The sequence below is a fragment of the Rousettus aegyptiacus genome, unplaced genomic scaffold (assembly GCF_014176215.1).
Source record: "Rousettus aegyptiacus isolate mRouAeg1 unplaced genomic scaffold, mRouAeg1.p scaffold_m13_p_13, whole genome shotgun sequence".
NCBI classification, from domain to species: domain Eukaryota; kingdom Metazoa; phylum Chordata; class Mammalia; order Chiroptera; family Pteropodidae; genus Rousettus; species Rousettus aegyptiacus.
This window is the reverse complement of record NW_023416288.1, coordinates 3,936,346-3,955,555: the sequence shown is the minus strand read 5'-3', so window position 1 is coordinate 3,955,555 and position 19,210 is coordinate 3,936,346. Positions and strand designations below refer to the sequence as shown.

The window sequence follows — 19,210 nt, the reverse complement described above, 5'->3', positions numbered from 1 at the left end:
AATATTAGAAAATATGTACTCAGTATTCTACCACCTCAAAGGCAGTTTTCAATTTTGGATGTTTCATTCAGCTCTGTCTATATGCATGTTATTTTGTTCTTAGCTAATTACACTTCATTCCTAATATTACTAATTCTTACTTGTTTTGTCTGATATTAATATATTGACATAAACTTTCAGCATTTTCCTGGTATGTCTTTTTACATCTCTGTACTTTAAAGTTTTTGTACTATTATGTTTATGTTTGTCTCTTGGAAGCAATATACGCTGGATTTTTGAAATTGCATTTTGAAAGTCACGGTGTTTTAACTGGTAAATTTAATTTGTTTACATTTATTGTAATTATATATGTATACATACATATTTATATTATTTTATATTTTATACTCCTATGCTTTTTCTATTTGCCTTTTTTCCTTTTTTCTGTAAGATTACTTTTTGTATAATCTTTTCCTCTTCATTTTGGAAGCTACAAGTTTATTTCTGTTCTATACATTTATGTTTTTAACAATCATCTTTAACTAAGCCTGCAAACTTCTTCCAGAATAAGTGGAAGACTTTAGAAAACTTTAATACCAATTTCCATCCTTCCTCCAACTTACACATTGATGTTGCTTAGTACTATTGTTATTCTTTGCCTTTAAATTCTATCCTAAAATAGTTATTGGTACATAGTTTATATATAAATTTATTTGTATTTTTAATGCATATTTAGTTTCTAACATGCTTACTAATTATTAGCAGTAGTAATTATTGCATCACACCATAATTTCATGCTTCCTACATATTTCTTCTGAGTTTTTCTTTTTATCAAAGCACATTCTTTAAAAACTTGCTTTAAAATTATTTGTGTGTAGTAAAAATAATCAAATCTTATTTTTTTGAAAATAACTTTATTTTGTTGTTACACTGGACTGTTCCACTGTCTTCTGGTATCTTGTTGCCGATGAGAAGGCCACTGACAAACTATAGGCAATATCTTTTCTCTTTGGTTTCCTTTAAGAGTTTCGCTTTCTTTGATATTCTGAAGGTTCACTATGATCTATGTCAGTACTAATTTATTTCATTTATCGTTTAGCTAGAAAAGACTCACATTTTCCTTAATTCTAGAAAATTCTCCATTATCTCAAATATGCCTGTACTCATTCTTTCTTTCTATTCTCTCCTTCTAAAACTTCTATTAGATGTTAATTTCTTAACTTGGTGTTCTATTCCAGGTTAATATTCTAAAATTAGACTCCTCACATGCTGAGAGTTTTTGTTTCTCGTGACTTAACTTTACCAAAGGCTCCAGTCAGATGACAAGTTTCTTTGCTGTTTTCCAAGCAGTGATGGATAATACTTGAGGTTCCAGGCTTCATGCAGTTCCAGCTCCCTTTCCTTCACTATTTCCTCCTGTCTTTGAAGGGGCTCATGACTACCATTCCAGGTCCCACTCAGGTTAAAACTCTAGACCCTAGGACCTAAATCCGGGTTTTAAATACCTGTAGGCTCCCACAGTGTCAGCTCCTACTTCTTGATTCAGCTTTGATACCACATCTCTCTTTTGGCACCGTTTCATTCAAACCAGTTTTATATATTTTTAAATGTTTACTCAGTTTAAGTTTCTATGTTATTTTAGTGGAAAAAATTTCTGTTGTGCCAGCTTAGTCTTCCATGATTCCAGAAGTCCTCTCTAAACATAATTGTAATGTGTCTGAAGTGGTAGAAGCAAGTTTTTGTGCTTTTGTCACTTAATACTCCGAGCATCTCCCAAGTTGACATACTGTCTTCATGATAATAATTATTATTATTTTAAAAGAGACATAGAGTGGTAATATGAAGTGGTAGTTAAAAGGATACATTTTAGATCCAAACAGACCAATTTTGTGAGCTCTTCAAGCTCTTCCTTCAAGGACAGTGGTTCTGGGAGAGCAGAAGAACTTAGTAGGCTGCCTAATACACAAGTGCTAACTAAATGAAAGTTGCTATTTTTACTACTACTATCCTCCTCCTCCTCCTCCTCCTCCTCATCATCATCATCAAATAGTATTCCAAATTCCATTATTACTCATTTTCATGTTAAAAATTGTTAGCTTTCCACCTAGCTAATTGTAACCATCAGGTGCATGTTGGTAAATTTTCATGGGATAAGGGCACATTTGAAAAGGCCCAGAACTTAAAACACTGTGGCATAGAATAAAAGGGGAATTAGCAGGGTGGGAGCAGGGGTTGTGATCTAGGGGTGAGGGCAGGAAGAGGAAAGGTGCTTTAGCTCAGGGCAGCCAAAAAGCAGCACTAAGCATGAGAACTGTAAATGAAGGTAACCAGAGAGAATCCTCATCTGTCACACTAGGTCTACCACTGCCCATAAAGTTAAGGACCATAGAAATTGCAATACCGACAAACAAAATTAAAATGAACAGTCAGGTGACCAGCTTTTACAAAAAATTGCCCCACTTTGCCACGTTAGTATATACGTTGGTTCAAGTTCACAGGACAATTGCAAAATCTTCTATATGTCCTCTGAAGTACGTGGTTACATTCTGTAAATGTTAAGGTTATATTGGAAGAAATGATAAATTCATTAGATTTTCTAAACAGTGCTGAGCACTAGAACTTTCTGTAATGATGGATCTGTGTTCTCCAATATAATAGTCACTAGATATACGTGGCTATTAAGAACGTAAAATGATGTTAATGCAGTTGAGAAGCTAAGTAATTTTATTTTATTTTAATTAATTTAAATTTAAATACCCAAGCTTGTGTCTTATAGCTGCCACATCAGAAAGTACAGTTCAAAACAATTTTTAGAATATATGTGTGTGTATCTATGCATATATGCGTATGTGTATATATACAAATGTGTGTATGTGTATATATATGTATATAAATATACACACATATATTCAAATAAGTCTTAGGGGATAGGATAAGGTCTTTAAAAAATCTTATCTGGAAGATGCAATCAAAATTTTATTTCATATTTGTAATACTTTACTATTTAGAGACATCGTTAAAAGCAGAACTAAATAAAATCCTGCTGCTAGTATATATTATCTAAGTGACTATATTGGCAAACCAGTTTTTGTTGCCGTGATAAAAACTTATTCACCTATTTCCAAGTCATCACTACTTGACATCACTAATGCTGACTGTGTAGGCAGTTTAAAGAAAAAAAATAATTTCATATTTGAGGCTTTCTAAAACTGGTTTCATCAATTCTACTAATAGAGAAACAATCCAAATCTCTGCCCACATCTCATTTAGGAAATTTCTATTAGATATTAGAGAACTGTTAGTAATTGTTACATATCAAGCTTTTAAATTTACTGACTTTGGTCTTTTGCTTTCACAAATGTTCTATGTGGTTTCAAGTTAATAGTGCCAAGTGGAATAGTAATCCCATCTAACCACAAGGCCTTGTAATAAGAAGCATCTTGTGGATGCCAAACCTCAGTTCAGTTACCTAAAGGCATTGCCATATGCCTACACAAGTTATGATTCCATTAAAAGAAGGGAAGGGTGAGTTTGATATAGGATTTAAGTTTTTGTTTGGGGGAGAGGCAGTGTTTGTTTGTTTTTCAACTCTAGACAACAACTATTTGCTGTGAGATAGAATTCTAGAGATGCAGGTCCATCTTTGTAAGCTATTTAAAAATATTTCATTATTGAAATAGAAAAACTTTCTCACTATAAAGCAGTTCCATTTCTCTGATGGTCTCATGATTCTGATGCCAAAAAAGTGTCATAGTGAGATTCTAGTAGATTGTCCTAATATAATCGGGGCTGTTTATACTGTGGCTTCTTGGAAGAAGTAGAAGACAGAAGAAGGAAGAAAGACAGGAAAAAAAAAAAAAGAAAGGAGTAGTTTTGCCTTTTAAATATCTGTCAATTTTTTAAAAATATGTTGTATAATTAACATAAGAAAAATTATTTCTTCACAGCTTCTGGGAGATTACAGACATATTTTATCTCAATATTTACCACACTCCCTAAAATTAAAAATTAAATCCCCAGGAAGCATATTGACCTCATTTTCAAAAATGTTGATAAATAAGAACATACATAGTCCCTGAACTTAGACTGTCTCCCTGTCTAAGCCTAGCTGGCTATCTAACTTTGATGAAAAACAGGGGCCTATAGGAAAGTGAGAACTATCAGTTAGGCTTCTAGACATTCACTTTAAAGGATAGGTAATATTTTTTTTATCCTATCATTTTATCCTAGCACTGAAATAATTGTTTCAAGTTGGGTGATGTCTTTTTAAAAAAGGAAACTGGATTATTAGAAAAATATAACAGACTTGTGATTTAGGAGACAGATAAAATTCCTCCTTTGGAAAATAGCATATCTGGTTTTATCAAACTGTGTGGATATGATCATTTCACCCTTATATGAGAAGTAATTTATTTTTTCGGTAAGCTATGTATAACCTAAAAAGTAAAATAACATCCGTATGTATCAACTGTTGGCATCCTTATCTATAGACATGCATGCACTCCCAGTAAACACACCAATGGAGTAGTCCCTGATTTTATTTCAAATGTTTAAGCAACAAAGCAATTACATCTGCTATGTTTTCTTCTGATGGATGAAAGTAAATTGGCAACCACACTATCTTTCCTAAAGAATCTGCCAGACAGACTGGAATGGCCCTCATCGAAAGTTAAAGGCATCTGTGATTCACTCAAGACACTTCAAATCTCTATAACTACATTAGTTCAAGACTGTCCAGTATTCAGAAACTGCTAGTGTCTTCAATTTTAAAATGATTATTTTTAATTTTCTTGTTTAGTGCATTTTTAATAAATTCCTCTAGGAGAATCTCCTTTAAAATATCAAGTGTTCAAATGAAACCATTTGCTGTCTTGAGTTCGTTCTTTGTTGTTGCTTCAGTCTTAAATAGAACATTTTGATTAATTCTGCTTTCAATTTTGAGGGAGTTTACTTAAGATTAACTTGTCACTAACTTAGTCATAAACCTGATTTTATCCTATGTTCCATTTCTATTCTACTATCATCCTAGGATCTCTGACCTAAATCTAATGGCAACAAATTTTGCCTTTAATTCACATATTCCCTCATATAGAATTCCTTTGTGACAAGGGATGGGATATAATTGGGATTCAGAAAATTAATCTACATCATATAAATCAAGATGAAACTCATGTCTGAGGTATTAGTCTAATGTGTTCTCTGTGTTTCAGAAGTTAAAATCAGTGCTTCTCGATATTTTAATGAATTAAATAATACTATTATATCTCATATAGAGGTAGAAATTTCAAAATGGGAATAGAGAAACATTGGCATTTTTAAAAGTTGAAAGATTCTGATACCACACTATAAATTCTATTAATTTTCACTGTGTCAATGGCATGGGTATTTTAAAATAATAAAACAAATAAGTGATCATTTTAGAGGCAACTGTAGTGAAGTGGCAAAAATAACTTGCTTAAAACTGGACTGCCTTCTGAATCCAGGCTGTCAATTGCTAGGTGAGTTACTTTAGACAAGTTATTTAACATCACTGTACTTCAATTTCCTCCTCTGTAAACTGAGATAATAATAGCACATACTTCATAGAATTACTGTGAGAATAAATTGGATTAAAAGATGTAAACTACTTAGAACTGTGGCTGGCACATGGCAAATTTTCAAAAATATTATTATGTTGTAATTGTTATTTTACAACCCTCTTTGTCTGGTAGCTTCTCACTAACTTTTAGGGTTAAATGGGTTGGAAATTTCCTTCCTTCCTTCCTTCATATTTTCCTTTCTTCCTTCGTATTTTCCCTTCTTCCTTCCTTCCCTCTTTCCCTTGCTCTGTCTCTCGCTACCTCTCCAGTGTCCCTCTTCTTCCTCCCACCTCTCTTCTCTCTGTACCTCCACCTCATCCTTTGGATTTTTTCTTTTTTCCTTTTTTTCAGATTTACATCCAAGAAGTCTGGATAATTAACTGCCTCTTTTAACTTGGGGCTTACCACTCACTAAAGATTAATCAAATATAAAAGTAAAAACAAACTATACTGTCAGAAGACCTGGATTCTAAGCAGACCTCTGAGTGAAATTATTACTTAAAAAGTAAATGCTGTCAACAAGTGTAATAAAACTAGTGATAAAATATGTTTAGTTACTGGTCCATTTTATACATCTATACCAGTACAACCAGTAACTTTATCCTCAGGCCATCCTCTCCTCTATGTCTCTCACTTGATTATTTTTTATGACAAAGGCAGTAAAAAGTCCAAACGGCTAAGCGGTTTTACAGTAAAACCTAGTTTATTCATATAGTGTTTCATTTACTCTTTTCTGGAAAAGGCACACACAGCACATTATGTAATTGGGATTTCAGTTCAAATGTTCCATAATTCTTACTATAAATTTTTTTTTTAAAGATTTAAATAGATAAATGTGTTTTAAAAATCACAGAGTTTGCATCATACACTGGCTGTTCTAACATGAGATTACAGAATTGAATGCAGTGTCAATTCAACTGCTGCTCTAGAGAGACTACATAAATGGTAAATGATAAATATTAGTTGCTGGATTTCTTCAAACCCAAGACACCATCAATTGTACAGCATTAAGAAATAAAGTAAATGCTTCCAGTTATAATTGTAAGATGTAACTCTAGTTTAGAGATTCCACAATATAAAAAACCTGTATTTTAGAATCAATGAAATATTTCTACTAAGAAATATTTACTTCTCAATTCCTTCTTCCAGTGTCTGTAATTCAGTATTAGGAACTATTAAGTATGTAAAAATCCCTAACATAGTCCCTAACCTTGGGGGATTTAAAATCTATTTATTAAAGAAAACACAAATGTGAAAAATTAAATGATATGACTTAACTAATGATATGAAAAAGTTATACAAAATATATCACAAAAGCATATAAGCTTGGCTGAATTTTAATTTCTAGAAAGTAATTCTTCATACCTTAAGAAGGCTTTAATTTTTGAGGTTAGTCAGAAAAGAGAATCATGATATGTTTATGTTCAAATGCCATGTTTTGTGTTATTTTATTTTAGTTTAATGTTTAAAATTAATGTTGAACATTAGCAACCCCCTTCAAGTATTGCTAGGCACATACTAATTACAGATACTAATTCTTATATAGTGTTCTACTCAATAATAGAGTAGTAAGAAATGAAGGTAAGACATTTCGAAAGCATTACTTCAGTGGTCTGTGTTCAGTCTTCAGTTTTCGTGAACTATCTCATAAATTAGGAAAAGAGATCAGTGAAAGCATCCTGCCCATGTAAGAAGCAGTTACTCTATGTATCACTCAACACAGTCATGGCTTATGATAAACAGACGCTTAATGTTATTAAGAATACTAAAAAATGCAAATTACATCATCAAAATTTTATTGGGAAATACAAGTGAGGGTGTATACACTTCTCTGTAGTTAGTAAAAATTACTTCTGACCAAACTGCATGTTTCTGACTAACTGCTAAAAAAATTCCTTGAGGTTAAGACTTAAAATACTTAAGTTGTTTCTCAGAAGAAAATAGAGTTTGATGTCCCAGGAACAGTGAGTCCATAGCCATCATATCATTTTTAAACAGATTCATTTAAAAACTATGCTTGAAAGCAGGCGGTTCTATATTGTTGACATAAATTTACTGTGTGCTCTGTCTTTCAAAAAATAATTTTTGTTTTAAATTAAAAAGATGTGCATAGCAAGAATTTAAACTATCCTTCCCAGTGCCAACATTGGTGAGATAAAGAATGTGAAAAGAAAGTCAAAGATTACTAAAGCTTGCTATTAAACTAAAAGAAAAGACAACATTGAAAATCATGTAGTTCAAGGGGTATTTTCCATGAATTCTCTGTTTGAGACATTGTACCAACTGTAGGGTAATCACAAAGAAATAAAAAGTTGTCCCTGTCCAAGGCAAGAAATTAACTCAGGTAAGTATATATTCAAATATATTAAATCAATTAAGTATACAGTAAAATATAATCAACACTATAATAGAGCTACAAGTAAAATGTCACAATACACATCACTTCTGTTGTTGATGTCTTAGAAACATGTCTTAAAGAATGAATAGGATTTTAACCATTGGAGTTGAGAGAAAAAAAGCATTAGAGACTATGGGAAAAGTATAGAGAAAGAAAGTGAGCCACAAAATGTTCAGAGTATTATAAAAAGTCCTATTAGGAGGTGCATACGGTGGGAGAGAAAAGATAAACAGCAAGATTATGAAGAGCCTAGCAAACCCATGCCAAAGGGCTAGACTTCAGAAAGAAGTTTTGGAGTATCCAAGTTTTGATTGATCAAGGTTGTGCCTTAGGAAGATTAACTGGAAAACAATGTGTGGGATGGACTGGAAAAGAAACAGGCTGGAGGTGAACAGATCAGTTAGAAAGCTACTGCAGTTATCTTAGCAAGAGGCACTGGAAGAAATGGATTTAAGTATGAAAATCTCTCTGTAAAAGAAAATGATGGGATTAAATGTCAATCAACTGTGTGGGGTGAATCTAATGTTTGCAGCCTGGTAGCCCAGTGGATAGGCAGAAAGTGTATAAAATCAGTGAGGTGGGAGCCATAGGATCCTTGACACTGAACCAAGTATTATTAAAGGGGCAGGAAAGGTAGTGGTAAACTTTGAAGTATGCATACTTTTTGGGATTTTGTTGTCTGGGCAGAAGGTCGAAATGGAAAACCATTCAAGATACTTTCTAGCTCCCTTTTCCCTGACTGCCCATGAAATGCTATTTTTGAACTGCCTTTGGCCTTATTCTATTGGCCTACCTATCCATTCAACAAATACTCAGTGAGAGCTTAGCGAGCCAAGGACTGTTTAGATAAATGGGGCCAGTAAGTGAACAAAACAGAAAAAAATTCTTGCCTTCGAGGGATTTGCATTTCAGCAAGAAGAAAGATAATAAATCATATATATAATTAACTACATAGTATATCATGTTAGAAGCAAAAATGCAATGTTATGGGAAAAAAAGATTACTAAGGAGGATTAGGAGTGGTGATCCTGGGCAGTGATAGGGGGATAGTCTATATTGAGAGATGTTACAAATCACAGCCTTTGAAAATAGTAGAGTGTTTAAGAATGTTGTTGGAGCATTGCTCACTACATTCCTAGTTTCCTCTTAATGAAAGCACATGAGAGAGTTGTTAAGTTTCTATAGAGTCCCTGACTTCTCGCCACCATCAATTTTCTAACTGATCACATTTCTCTCTTGTCACTAATGGCCAAAAAGAGGAAAGCTAAATTTGTGGTCTTCTTCCAAAATGTGTATGAAGCCTCATGGCATTTTTTGTACCTGTTTTTATCTTATTTTCTGAACAGTAATCTTCTTATGGCCTTGATTTCTTTACATACATTTTTTTGTGTATTTTTATCAGCCAAAACCCAATTTAGAACTCTTGAGATATTAATAAATATGCAAAAATAAACTCTAACGTTACATTTTTAAAAACAGATTTGACCTCTTTTTGACACTAAAATTGGTGGTTTTAATTATGTTAAAACTTGTTAAAATAATACATTTAAATAATTTCCCGATATGTAACTTCATAAGAGGTATATCTGTCTTCTGTACTGGTCACAGACACTTTGGGTACTTACATGAAATTCACACAGCCTGTGCCAGCAGGTGGAGCGATCCAGACAAAGCTGAGGTTGGTTGTGGGCAGATGACTCACATGAGAGGCCACCACGCTACACATAAACTGGTTACCAAACTGGTGGTCAGACATGATCCCTGAGAGATAGAATGGGAGAGAAATTGTTATAAAAACAACAAAACAAAACAAAGTTTTTCTTATTTTGGCATAACAATATTTTCTGGACATTTTTCTTTTATGTTCAGATTTATCACGTTGTTTGGCTTCTCCATAAGTTATGCAGTTTTTTACTTTCTATTGTTAGAAGATAATTAATCATTTGAAACATTATTGCTAAAGCGTAACCTATTATGTTCATTGATATAGCACTAGCTTTGCTTTGATTTTGTTGATTGGTCTTTGCCCATCACTAAAGACCACCAGGACCACATCTACAGTATAACAAGATCGGATTTACTGGAAGCATTTACAGCAAGGAAGACCAAATACTATTGGGAACTGGAAGATATCTCAATAAGAGGAAGATATCTCAACAGGAGAGGCTTGTTAAAATATTTGGGCTTGTGTTAGGTTATTTTAGAAAGCCGACCCCAGAATTTTCAAATTTTAGTTCTGCAAGTCCTGAAAACAACCCCTCCCCCCACCCCCCTGTCCAATTCTGTTGGAGAGGTCACAGGGAAAGGTGTTTTTGCTACTGGATTTGATGCTATCAGAAATAAGGGGAATTTTATCACTAAGAATCTTAATTTTTATCTAGGATACACGATGGAGTAGCATGAAAGTTGTGATTAATAAAAAAAGCAGCAGCCATCATATTAGCATAAAGAGGGAAATGTTGGTTATTTTGGTGGTTTGCACCATGTTCTTGCTTTTGTCTGTGTTCATGCATGAGTGCAAAGTGGTGGTGTTTTTATTTCAAACCATCACAGTCTGAGAATGGCCTTGTCTGGTGTTGATGTTCTGCAAAATTGCTTATATTCAAAATGAGAACTGCATGGCCTAGCTGTGAGTGCCAGGTCAGCTCCCAGCTGAGCTATCAAGAGATACTGTCTTTATTTTTCAATAAGGTGATTCACTCAAGTTTACCTCAGATGGAAAATATTAATAAATATTAATAAATAATAATAAAATAAAACTTGAGATGGGCAAAATACCTGAATAGGCACTTCACCAAAAAAGACACACAGATTGCAAATAGGCATATTAAAAGATGTTGAACATCTTATGTCATTAGAGAACTGCAAATTAACAATGTAATGCCACTACACACTTATTATAGCCCAAATCCAAAACACTGACATCATATTCTGATCAGGATGTGAAGTGACAGGAACTCTTATGTGTTGCTGGTGAGAATGCAAAATGGTACAGCCACTTTGGAAGACAATTGACATTTTCTTACAAAAATAAATGCACCCTTACCATATGATCCAGCAATCACACTCCTTACTATTTACCCAAATAAATTGAAAATGTATGTCCACACAAAAACCGGCACATGGATGTGTGTGTATGTATGCATATGTATACACATATATATCGGTTTTAATCATAATCATCAAAACTTGAAAGCAACCAAGATGTCCTTCAGTAATTTAACAGATAAATAAACTGTAGTCCATCCAAACAATGAAATGTTATTCAGAGTTAAAGAGAAATGAACTATCACACCATTAAAAGATATGGATAAATAAATGCACATTACTAAATGAAAGAAGCCAATCCAAAATGGCTACATAGCTTATAATTCCAACTACATGACATTCTGAAAAGGCAAAACTATGGAGAGAGTAAAATGATCAGTGTTTGTCAGGGATTAGACGGAAGGGAGGAATGAATAGGCAGAGCACAGGGGACTTTTAGGGCAGTGAAACGATTGTGCATAATATCATTGTGTATTTGTTAAAACTCATAGAATGTACTACAGCACAAGTGAACCCTAACATAAACTATCGACTTTGAGTGATCATGATGTGTAAATGTAGGTTCATCTGTTGTAACAAATATGTCCCTGCAGTGTGGGATGGTGATAGTAGGGGAAGTTGTGTATGTGTGGAGATGGGGTATATGGGAAATCTCTGTACTTTCCATTCAATTTTGCTGTAATGTAAAAATGCTCTAAAAATAAAAGTTTATTAATAAAAATATTAATAAAAACTTTGCCAGGAGTGGGCAGTTAAATAAAAAATTTATTTACTGGCTTTGTGAACTTGGGCAAATGACTTACTCTCTCTGAGATCCAGTTTTCTCATCTGTACAATGGAAATACCATGTCCCCTCTATCTGAAGTTATTGTGAGAATTAAATGGCCCACTACAAATGACAGCCGCTAGTACAGCTCCCCCTTGCTTGGATAGGTGCCTGTTCTATATGTCATCACAGCAGTTCACACACTTCTCCATTGCACTTGACCATCTTTCCAAGAAGTCTATGAGGGACTAAGTCTTTAATCTTGATATTCCATGCAACTATCACATTACCTGACAAATCACGGATACTCAAGAAATGTTTTCTGAATAAATATAAGAATAATATAACTATAAAAAATCAAACAATAGAAATTATAATACATATATTACATTAAGTAGTGAAACAGGATATTCTAGAATAGAAAGTTGTTCAGAATAGGTCATACTGGCCAAAGAAATAGAAAAATAAGTCTGTATTTTGACATAACCTAACAATATTTTTTCTCACTCAAGTTCTTCTTTTTTTTTTTAAGCTGCACCTTGAGACAACATTCATTAAGCCAGAGAAACCACAAGGTAAGGGAGGATCAGAGACTCCCAGGGAAACCACAGAGTGCTGAAGGTGACTCAGGAATTGCCACTCCCCTCTGGTCAGGCATAAAGTAGGGGTCCAGTGTGTGGAAAATGACACCCCTGCAGGGGCAGCCTGGCCAGAATGGAAAACAAAAGTCCCAGCCACAATCATGTGGAAAGGAAAATGAAATAAAATTAGGTTTCAGGGTTTCAGAACCTTGGTAACAGGATTCATGGTCAAATGTCTTCATATTCCTCAAAACTCCTCTTAGAAAGTGAGTCAAAGTCTAGACTGCATCTTATTTGACAGAATTTTATAAGGTAGCTCTACTGTCATAATTACTGTATGCCCTATCCTGAATAAATGTGCCACAGAACAACAGTTGCAATTTAACAATCTGGCAGAGGCGTCAATTCCCCAGTGAGGCTGCACAGTGGCATCACCTCAAGGAACTGAATAAATGCAAGTCCTAGAGATCCTGAGTTAACTGGTTTGGGGTAAATCCTGGGTATTGGGAGTTTTAAAAGCTCATCAAGCAAATCTAATGTGTAGCTGAGAACATGCATTAAAAGTGTCTTAGTAAAATGCTGTCCAGGACTCAGAGTTTAGAGCGATATCACTACAGTACCAATATACAGTTTGAAACTATCCAGCAGTATCTTACATAATGGCTCTGGAAGTAACACAAAATATCCTATCCTCTTAACCACTATTCCTAAAACCATCCCAAATATATATTCTGAGGACCTTTTTATGTACCTTCAAACACTAGAAATGTATAGTAGTCTTTGCTTTTTTAACATACTGGCATATTATACTGCTGCTACATTTTAATTGACATTTTCTTTGAGAGCATCTAAAAGTTGGTCAGAGTTGCAATTATTAGAAATCTATTTATCTTAATATCAACCAGGAAGGAAAAAAATAACAGTATTTACAGAATCCCTATTTTGCATCAAACACTGTGTTAGGCCCTGTGAAGGTACATAGAAGAAATTTAGGACAAAGTCCTTACCCCAAAATGACCTGAGCTAAGAAGGGAACACCATAATAAACTAACATTCTAAATAAAACAGCTAGAAAATAAATGTCAGTACTAACTATGTGGTATTTACAAAAAATACAAAATAGGAGTATTAACTTATTTAAAGCTCTTAATAACCATATGAGGGACAGCTGTTATTGTCTCCATGTTACCAAACAAGGCAATAAGATATTGAAGATAAAAGGACTTACTTATAGTCATAGAGCAAGTGGGCAGTGTAGGCTGGATTCAAGCCAGTGCCCTTGCTACATAGTCAGAAATGGCTCTATTGAAGAGGAAATCTGGAACTGAGTCTTGAGGGAAAAGTTAAAATTTCCCAAAGTTGTTTTATTTATATGAGGCAGTAGGGTATAATCGAGAGACTGTTCCCTCACTCTGCGACACACTGCTATATGACCTTGGTCAGGGTGCGCCCTCTCTCAAGCTTCGGTTACAACATCTGTAAACTGCTGGTCCACAATCACTAAGATTCCTTTCAGTTCCATAGCTCTCTAAGTACAATCTAAATGAAGAGAAGAAATATGGGAGAACATCTCATAAAGGCAAACATAATGAGCAGAGGTGTGCATATAAAATGAGAACTAGGAGAATGAGAGCAGTCAGAATCAGCTTCCAGAGTTCTTCAAAACACAATTTTCTGCATCCACCACAGTAATTTTCTTAATGGCTTTTGTATCATGAAAGACATATACCATCTAGTTAATATATGTGATTTGGAAACCTATTCTTGGAGTAACTGAAATTTGAATTTGATCATGAATTTAAATTTATGATGGTGTGTTTTCCCTGTTGCATTATGGATAATAAGATACACACTGAGTTGTTAATATTACTTGGAAAGGGAAAATAGTATCTACAATAAAAGAATTTCATTACACTGCATATTTCAGGGAGATATATACACATAAAACACATGTTTGTAGTGTAAAATGTAGATTTTATTTTCATTGTTGTGGCTATGTGTAAACCATCATACAAAAAATTTTCATGTGAGATTTCTTTTCCAGAAAAAGAGCCTATACTTTTTTCGGAGAATTGGATGGTGAGAGAAAGTAAGCTCTTGAAGAAATATGGCTCTCCTGACCTAGCTTTGGGCAAAGAAAGTAAAGTATATCCTTCAAACTCTGAAGTTAAAAAAGATTGATAATTGTCTTGATTTTAGCGAGATTTTAAAGCATCCATGTTAGAAATACATGTTCCTTTGGAATATTGTGTGCACACATTTGAAAAAAGAATATTCACAATATAACTGTAATTTTTATATCAAAAAACAATATAACTTTAAAACAATTACACCTTTGACAAAGTAGGGATGTTTGAAGTTTATTAAGTCATTCAAACCATTGGCTATCTAGTTAAAAATATTTGTCTTCTTAATCATGGTTACAAAATAGGAATCTATACCAGAGTTTCTTTTATCCACATTATACTTCTCCAAGATTAGGCTCACAATGTCTTTAATTGTTCTAAAGTTGCTTCCATCATCCCTGTTAAGACAGTGATACACGTTTCTGTGCCTTCAGGGATGCCATTTTTCTTGACAAGTCTTCAGTTATTTTAAGTTTGTGACTAAACCGTGTGTGAACTCCATTTTCCCTCAGGAATACTTTTCTATGCTTTTAATGTGCATACCTTGGGTCTTCAGAACTGTAACTAGACTTTTTGTGATACCCCATCTCTATAATAAAATGTACATATCCTCATAAAAATGCAGACTATTAACTTCCAAGAAACAAAATGAAGATTTTATTACCAAAAATAACCAAAGTAGTGGGGAAATTACACATTCATGTTGGGTTTATTCTATATTTTGTAAATTAAGAAAGACATAGTAAACTCAAATATGTTTAGTTTGTAATTTGCCATGGTTAGTGTTAAAGTGATTATATCATGTTCTGGCTTATTTTTCATGGGTTCCAAGAAAAAAGACAACTGTGGATGGGATATCAACAGACAAAAGGCAAATACATTAAGATTATAGATTTTTGTTTGTAAAAAATGTAACTTTTGTCTATAAAAGATGAAACTTTAAAATAAACATTATATTATTACTTCAAATACTTTTGGAAAGTTTGATAGAATGTTTTGTCAGGAAGCTTAGTAAATTTATTAACGTATGCCTATATAAGAAATAGAAGATGAGAAAAATATTTAATATTGTTTTTATTTCCTTTTATTTTAATAATTGCTCTTTATTTAAAAGTGACATTTAAAGACTTTCATCAGTTAATAAAGAAATAAACTGTTCTGAAAATCTAGTTTGGAAAGTTAGTATTATGTTGTAAATGGAGAGAGAAAATGAATTATGGAGTTCCTTTTAGTCATTCTTTAATCTTTTCATTTGATTCAAGTATGAAAAACTTTACTTACAGAATTTGATTTGTCTATTATTTGCCTATTTTGTTAGGTCAATGTACTCAAACATTTCAACAAAGCTAAATACGACCTATAGGCTGAAAAGTAATCACAGAACTTTCTGAATATATCCTTATTGCAGCTTATCTGTGTAGTACTGGACTGATGAAAATAGATAGAAAAAGAATAGCTCTCAAGTAGTGCTACAAGATAATGAATAGTACACGTACTCGCACACACATATATACACTGCATATGTTTGATTTTTAAAGTATTAATTTTAAGGCATTTGATTTCAGTCTAGAGGCAAAAAAAAAAATACTAAAGCCCTTTAAAAATCATTCTGGAATTGTTTGTCTATGAGCATAAGTTAGAAAATGTATGAGGAGCCATGCTATTTCCATATCTCTGGTCAGTTATGTAATAAAAAAAAAAAAACTTATTCTAAATAAACCTGATTCTTTCTTCACTCATTGCATTATATTGATGAGAATTCTTGCTGTTTCTCTCACTCTCTGTTCCTCTCCCAGCACTATCATTTTACCAAGTGCCTTCTCTGTGCCAAGTGTTTTACTCAGATCATTACCTTACAACCATGGGAGAGACAGTAGAGGGGAAAGGTTGAGAGCATAGACCCTTGACACAGTCTGCCTGGGTTCAGATCCTCGCCCCACTACTAAGAAGTTGTGGAAGGTTACTCAAATACTCTGTTCCTCAGTTTCCTCCTCAGGGAGATAGAGATGATAATAATAGGGAGATTGTGAAGATCAAATGAGTATATGGTACATAGTTAGCACTAAACATGCTATTATTATCATTCCCATTTTAGAGATAAAGGATAATAAAATATAAAGAGCCAGTGAATTTAAGTAATTTGCCGAGGATAAGAGAGCTAGTGAATAACATTTAAACACAAGTCTATCTTCTATCTTACATGGTCCACTGGTTTCCTCCCTGTGTCCTTAAGGCGCGGTACCTCAATTATGAGACAGACTTTTGTCCTGGTCAATAGAAATCCTCTCCAAATCTAGTGATGGAGTGCAAAGTCAGCAGGTGGGTGTGAGCAGGAAGAGGGTGTCTCCACTAGGCACAAACTCATGTTCTCTCTCCCTCTCCCTGCTCACCTCCCTCTTCTTCCTCTACTCTCTCCAAACACCTTAATTTCTCATCAGAAAGTTACTGGATACCCTTTGTCCCCTCAGAAGATACATCATTAAGTAAGATACAGATTGAGTGAGACATCTTTAGGACAAAAGTGCTTCCCTAAGGGGCAAAGCCATCCAGTTATACATAGGTCTATGTGGCCACTGAGTCTAACAGAGCAGCACTCTTTCCCAAGAGCTATGTAGCGTCTGCACTCTTTAAGTGAAGCTCTCCTGATACACTGGTTCCTCCCCTCCTAACACTGCATATTCTCTCACCCCCTTATACTGCCTGGTTGTAGGTAATTGCTGCACATTGCCTCCAGCCTTTCCAGACTAACGACATCATGCTGGGTTCAGATAGTCTGCCTCACTACTGGGCACCTGCTCCTTTGACTTGTTCTGATATGTGTTAGATTCACATCACAACTTTCAGTATAGAAGTTGGGTTTTACACATATATAGGCCAGAGAAATCTAAAGAGGAGGAGGCTTCGGAGCTATAAAGCCAAGCAAACATGGGAAGCTCAAAAGAGCTTCAGCAAGGATTTCATTAAAAAATAAAACATCTTGCATAACTGAAACTTTATATCCTTTGATAACAACTCTTCATTTCCTCCTCCACCACAGTTTCTGGCAACCACTCTTCTATTCTCTGCTTCCATGAATTTGACTATTCGAGATACCTCATATAAACAGAATCATGTAGCATTTTTCCTTCTGTGACTGGTTTATTGCAATTGGCATAATGTCCTCCAAGTTCACCCATGTTGTCACATATGGCATGATTTCCTTCTTAATTTTTAAGGCTGAATAATAATCTATTGTATGTATATATTCTATTTTCTTTATGCATTTATCCATTGATAGACATTTAGGTTGTTTCTATATCTTGGCTATTGTGAATAATGCTGCAATGTACATGAAAGTGCAGTAACTCTTCGAGATCCTAATTTTAATTCTTTTGGATATACACTCGTAAGTGGGATTGTAGGGACTTATGTTAATTCTTTTTTTAATTTTTTGAGGAACCTCCATATCTTTTTCCACAGTGGCTCCACCTTTTTATATTCCCACCAGCAATGCAATGAATTCCAATTTCTTCACACCCTTGATACCCTTACCTTTATTTATATGTGTGTGTGTGTGTGTGTGTGTGTGTATTAGCCACTCTAACAGGTGTGAGATAATATCTCATTGTGGTTTTTATTTGCATTGCCTTGATGATTAGTTAAGTCAAACACCTTTTTTCACGTACTTATTGGCCATTCATAGATCTTCTTTGGAGAAATGTCTATTCCAGTCCCTTGTCCATTTTTAAATAAGTTTATTTCTATGCTATTGAGTTCTAGGAGCTGCTGTTCAATCGATATAAAATGTTAGTTATGCAAGAGGATTAAGTTCTAGAGTTCTGCTATACAATGTTGTACTACAGTCAATAATGCTATATTGTGCACTTAAAATTTTGTTTAGAGTAGCTCTTATGTTAAGTGTCCTTAAAACAATAAATAAATGAATGAGGAAATAAACAAGAAAAAATTTAAGAAAATAACAAGAGACTGTTGCTTTGTTGGAATAACTCCAGGCCCTAAAAGCCACCTCCAATATTTTCTAGCCTACTTTATTCTTTCTTCACTGACAAAGAATTGTTCAGTTGACCAATCCAGGAAGAAGTTTAATGCAATACCAGAATTACTATCCAGCATCCTGGATCAGACCTCTGCCTATCCTAGTTTAAAAAAAATGAAGAAGGGAAATAGAAGACCCTGGACAGAATAATAACAGCTAACATTTGCTGAATGTTTAATGATTCAGGCATAGTTTTGAGTGCTTTGCAAAAATTAACTCATTTTTTCTTTGTAAACTCTAGGGACTATTATTGTTATTATTCCCATTTTGTAGATAAGGAAACTGAAGCTGAAAGAAGCTATACAAGTTGGCCGAGTCAGTAGTCCCTAGAGAAAGCATTAGTCACTTGAGATCCAGTCCAGTCACATTTTGGTGGTGCAGTCTTGGGCAAGGTTACTTAAATTCTGTAGTCTTATGATCATTCTCATTTAATACGTAGATAATATTAAGATCTATTTAATATAATTGTGGAAATGATTAAGTAATAATGTGAAAATTAAATGCTAAATTGCATGTAAACTTGACTATGAGAGTTTGTTAAATGTTAAAATTTTATTTGTAGATTTAAGAATATATCTCAGTCTTTCTGTTTCTACTACACTCCACAAAACTCCCCCTTAAATAAGTAAGTGAACTGCAAATCACTCAGGCTTAGCATGAATCCCAGACCGAAAACTACCAACAGGGGCATGGTGAC

General features: G+C 34.0%; 1 protein-coding gene across 2 annotated transcripts in view; it reads right to left on the bottom strand.

The window, feature by feature from the left end:
* Positions 1-19,210, bottom strand: part of RELN (reelin) — a 456,216-nt gene that overhangs the window by 311,283 nt on the left and 125,723 nt on the right. For both annotated transcript variants that reach the window (XM_016145914.2, XM_016145915.2), the window contains exon 3: positions 9,582-9,717. In XM_016145914.2, the coding sequence (XP_016001400.2) occupies positions 9,582-9,717 (136 nt within the window). The remainder of the gene's footprint in view (positions 1-9,581; positions 9,718-19,210) is intronic.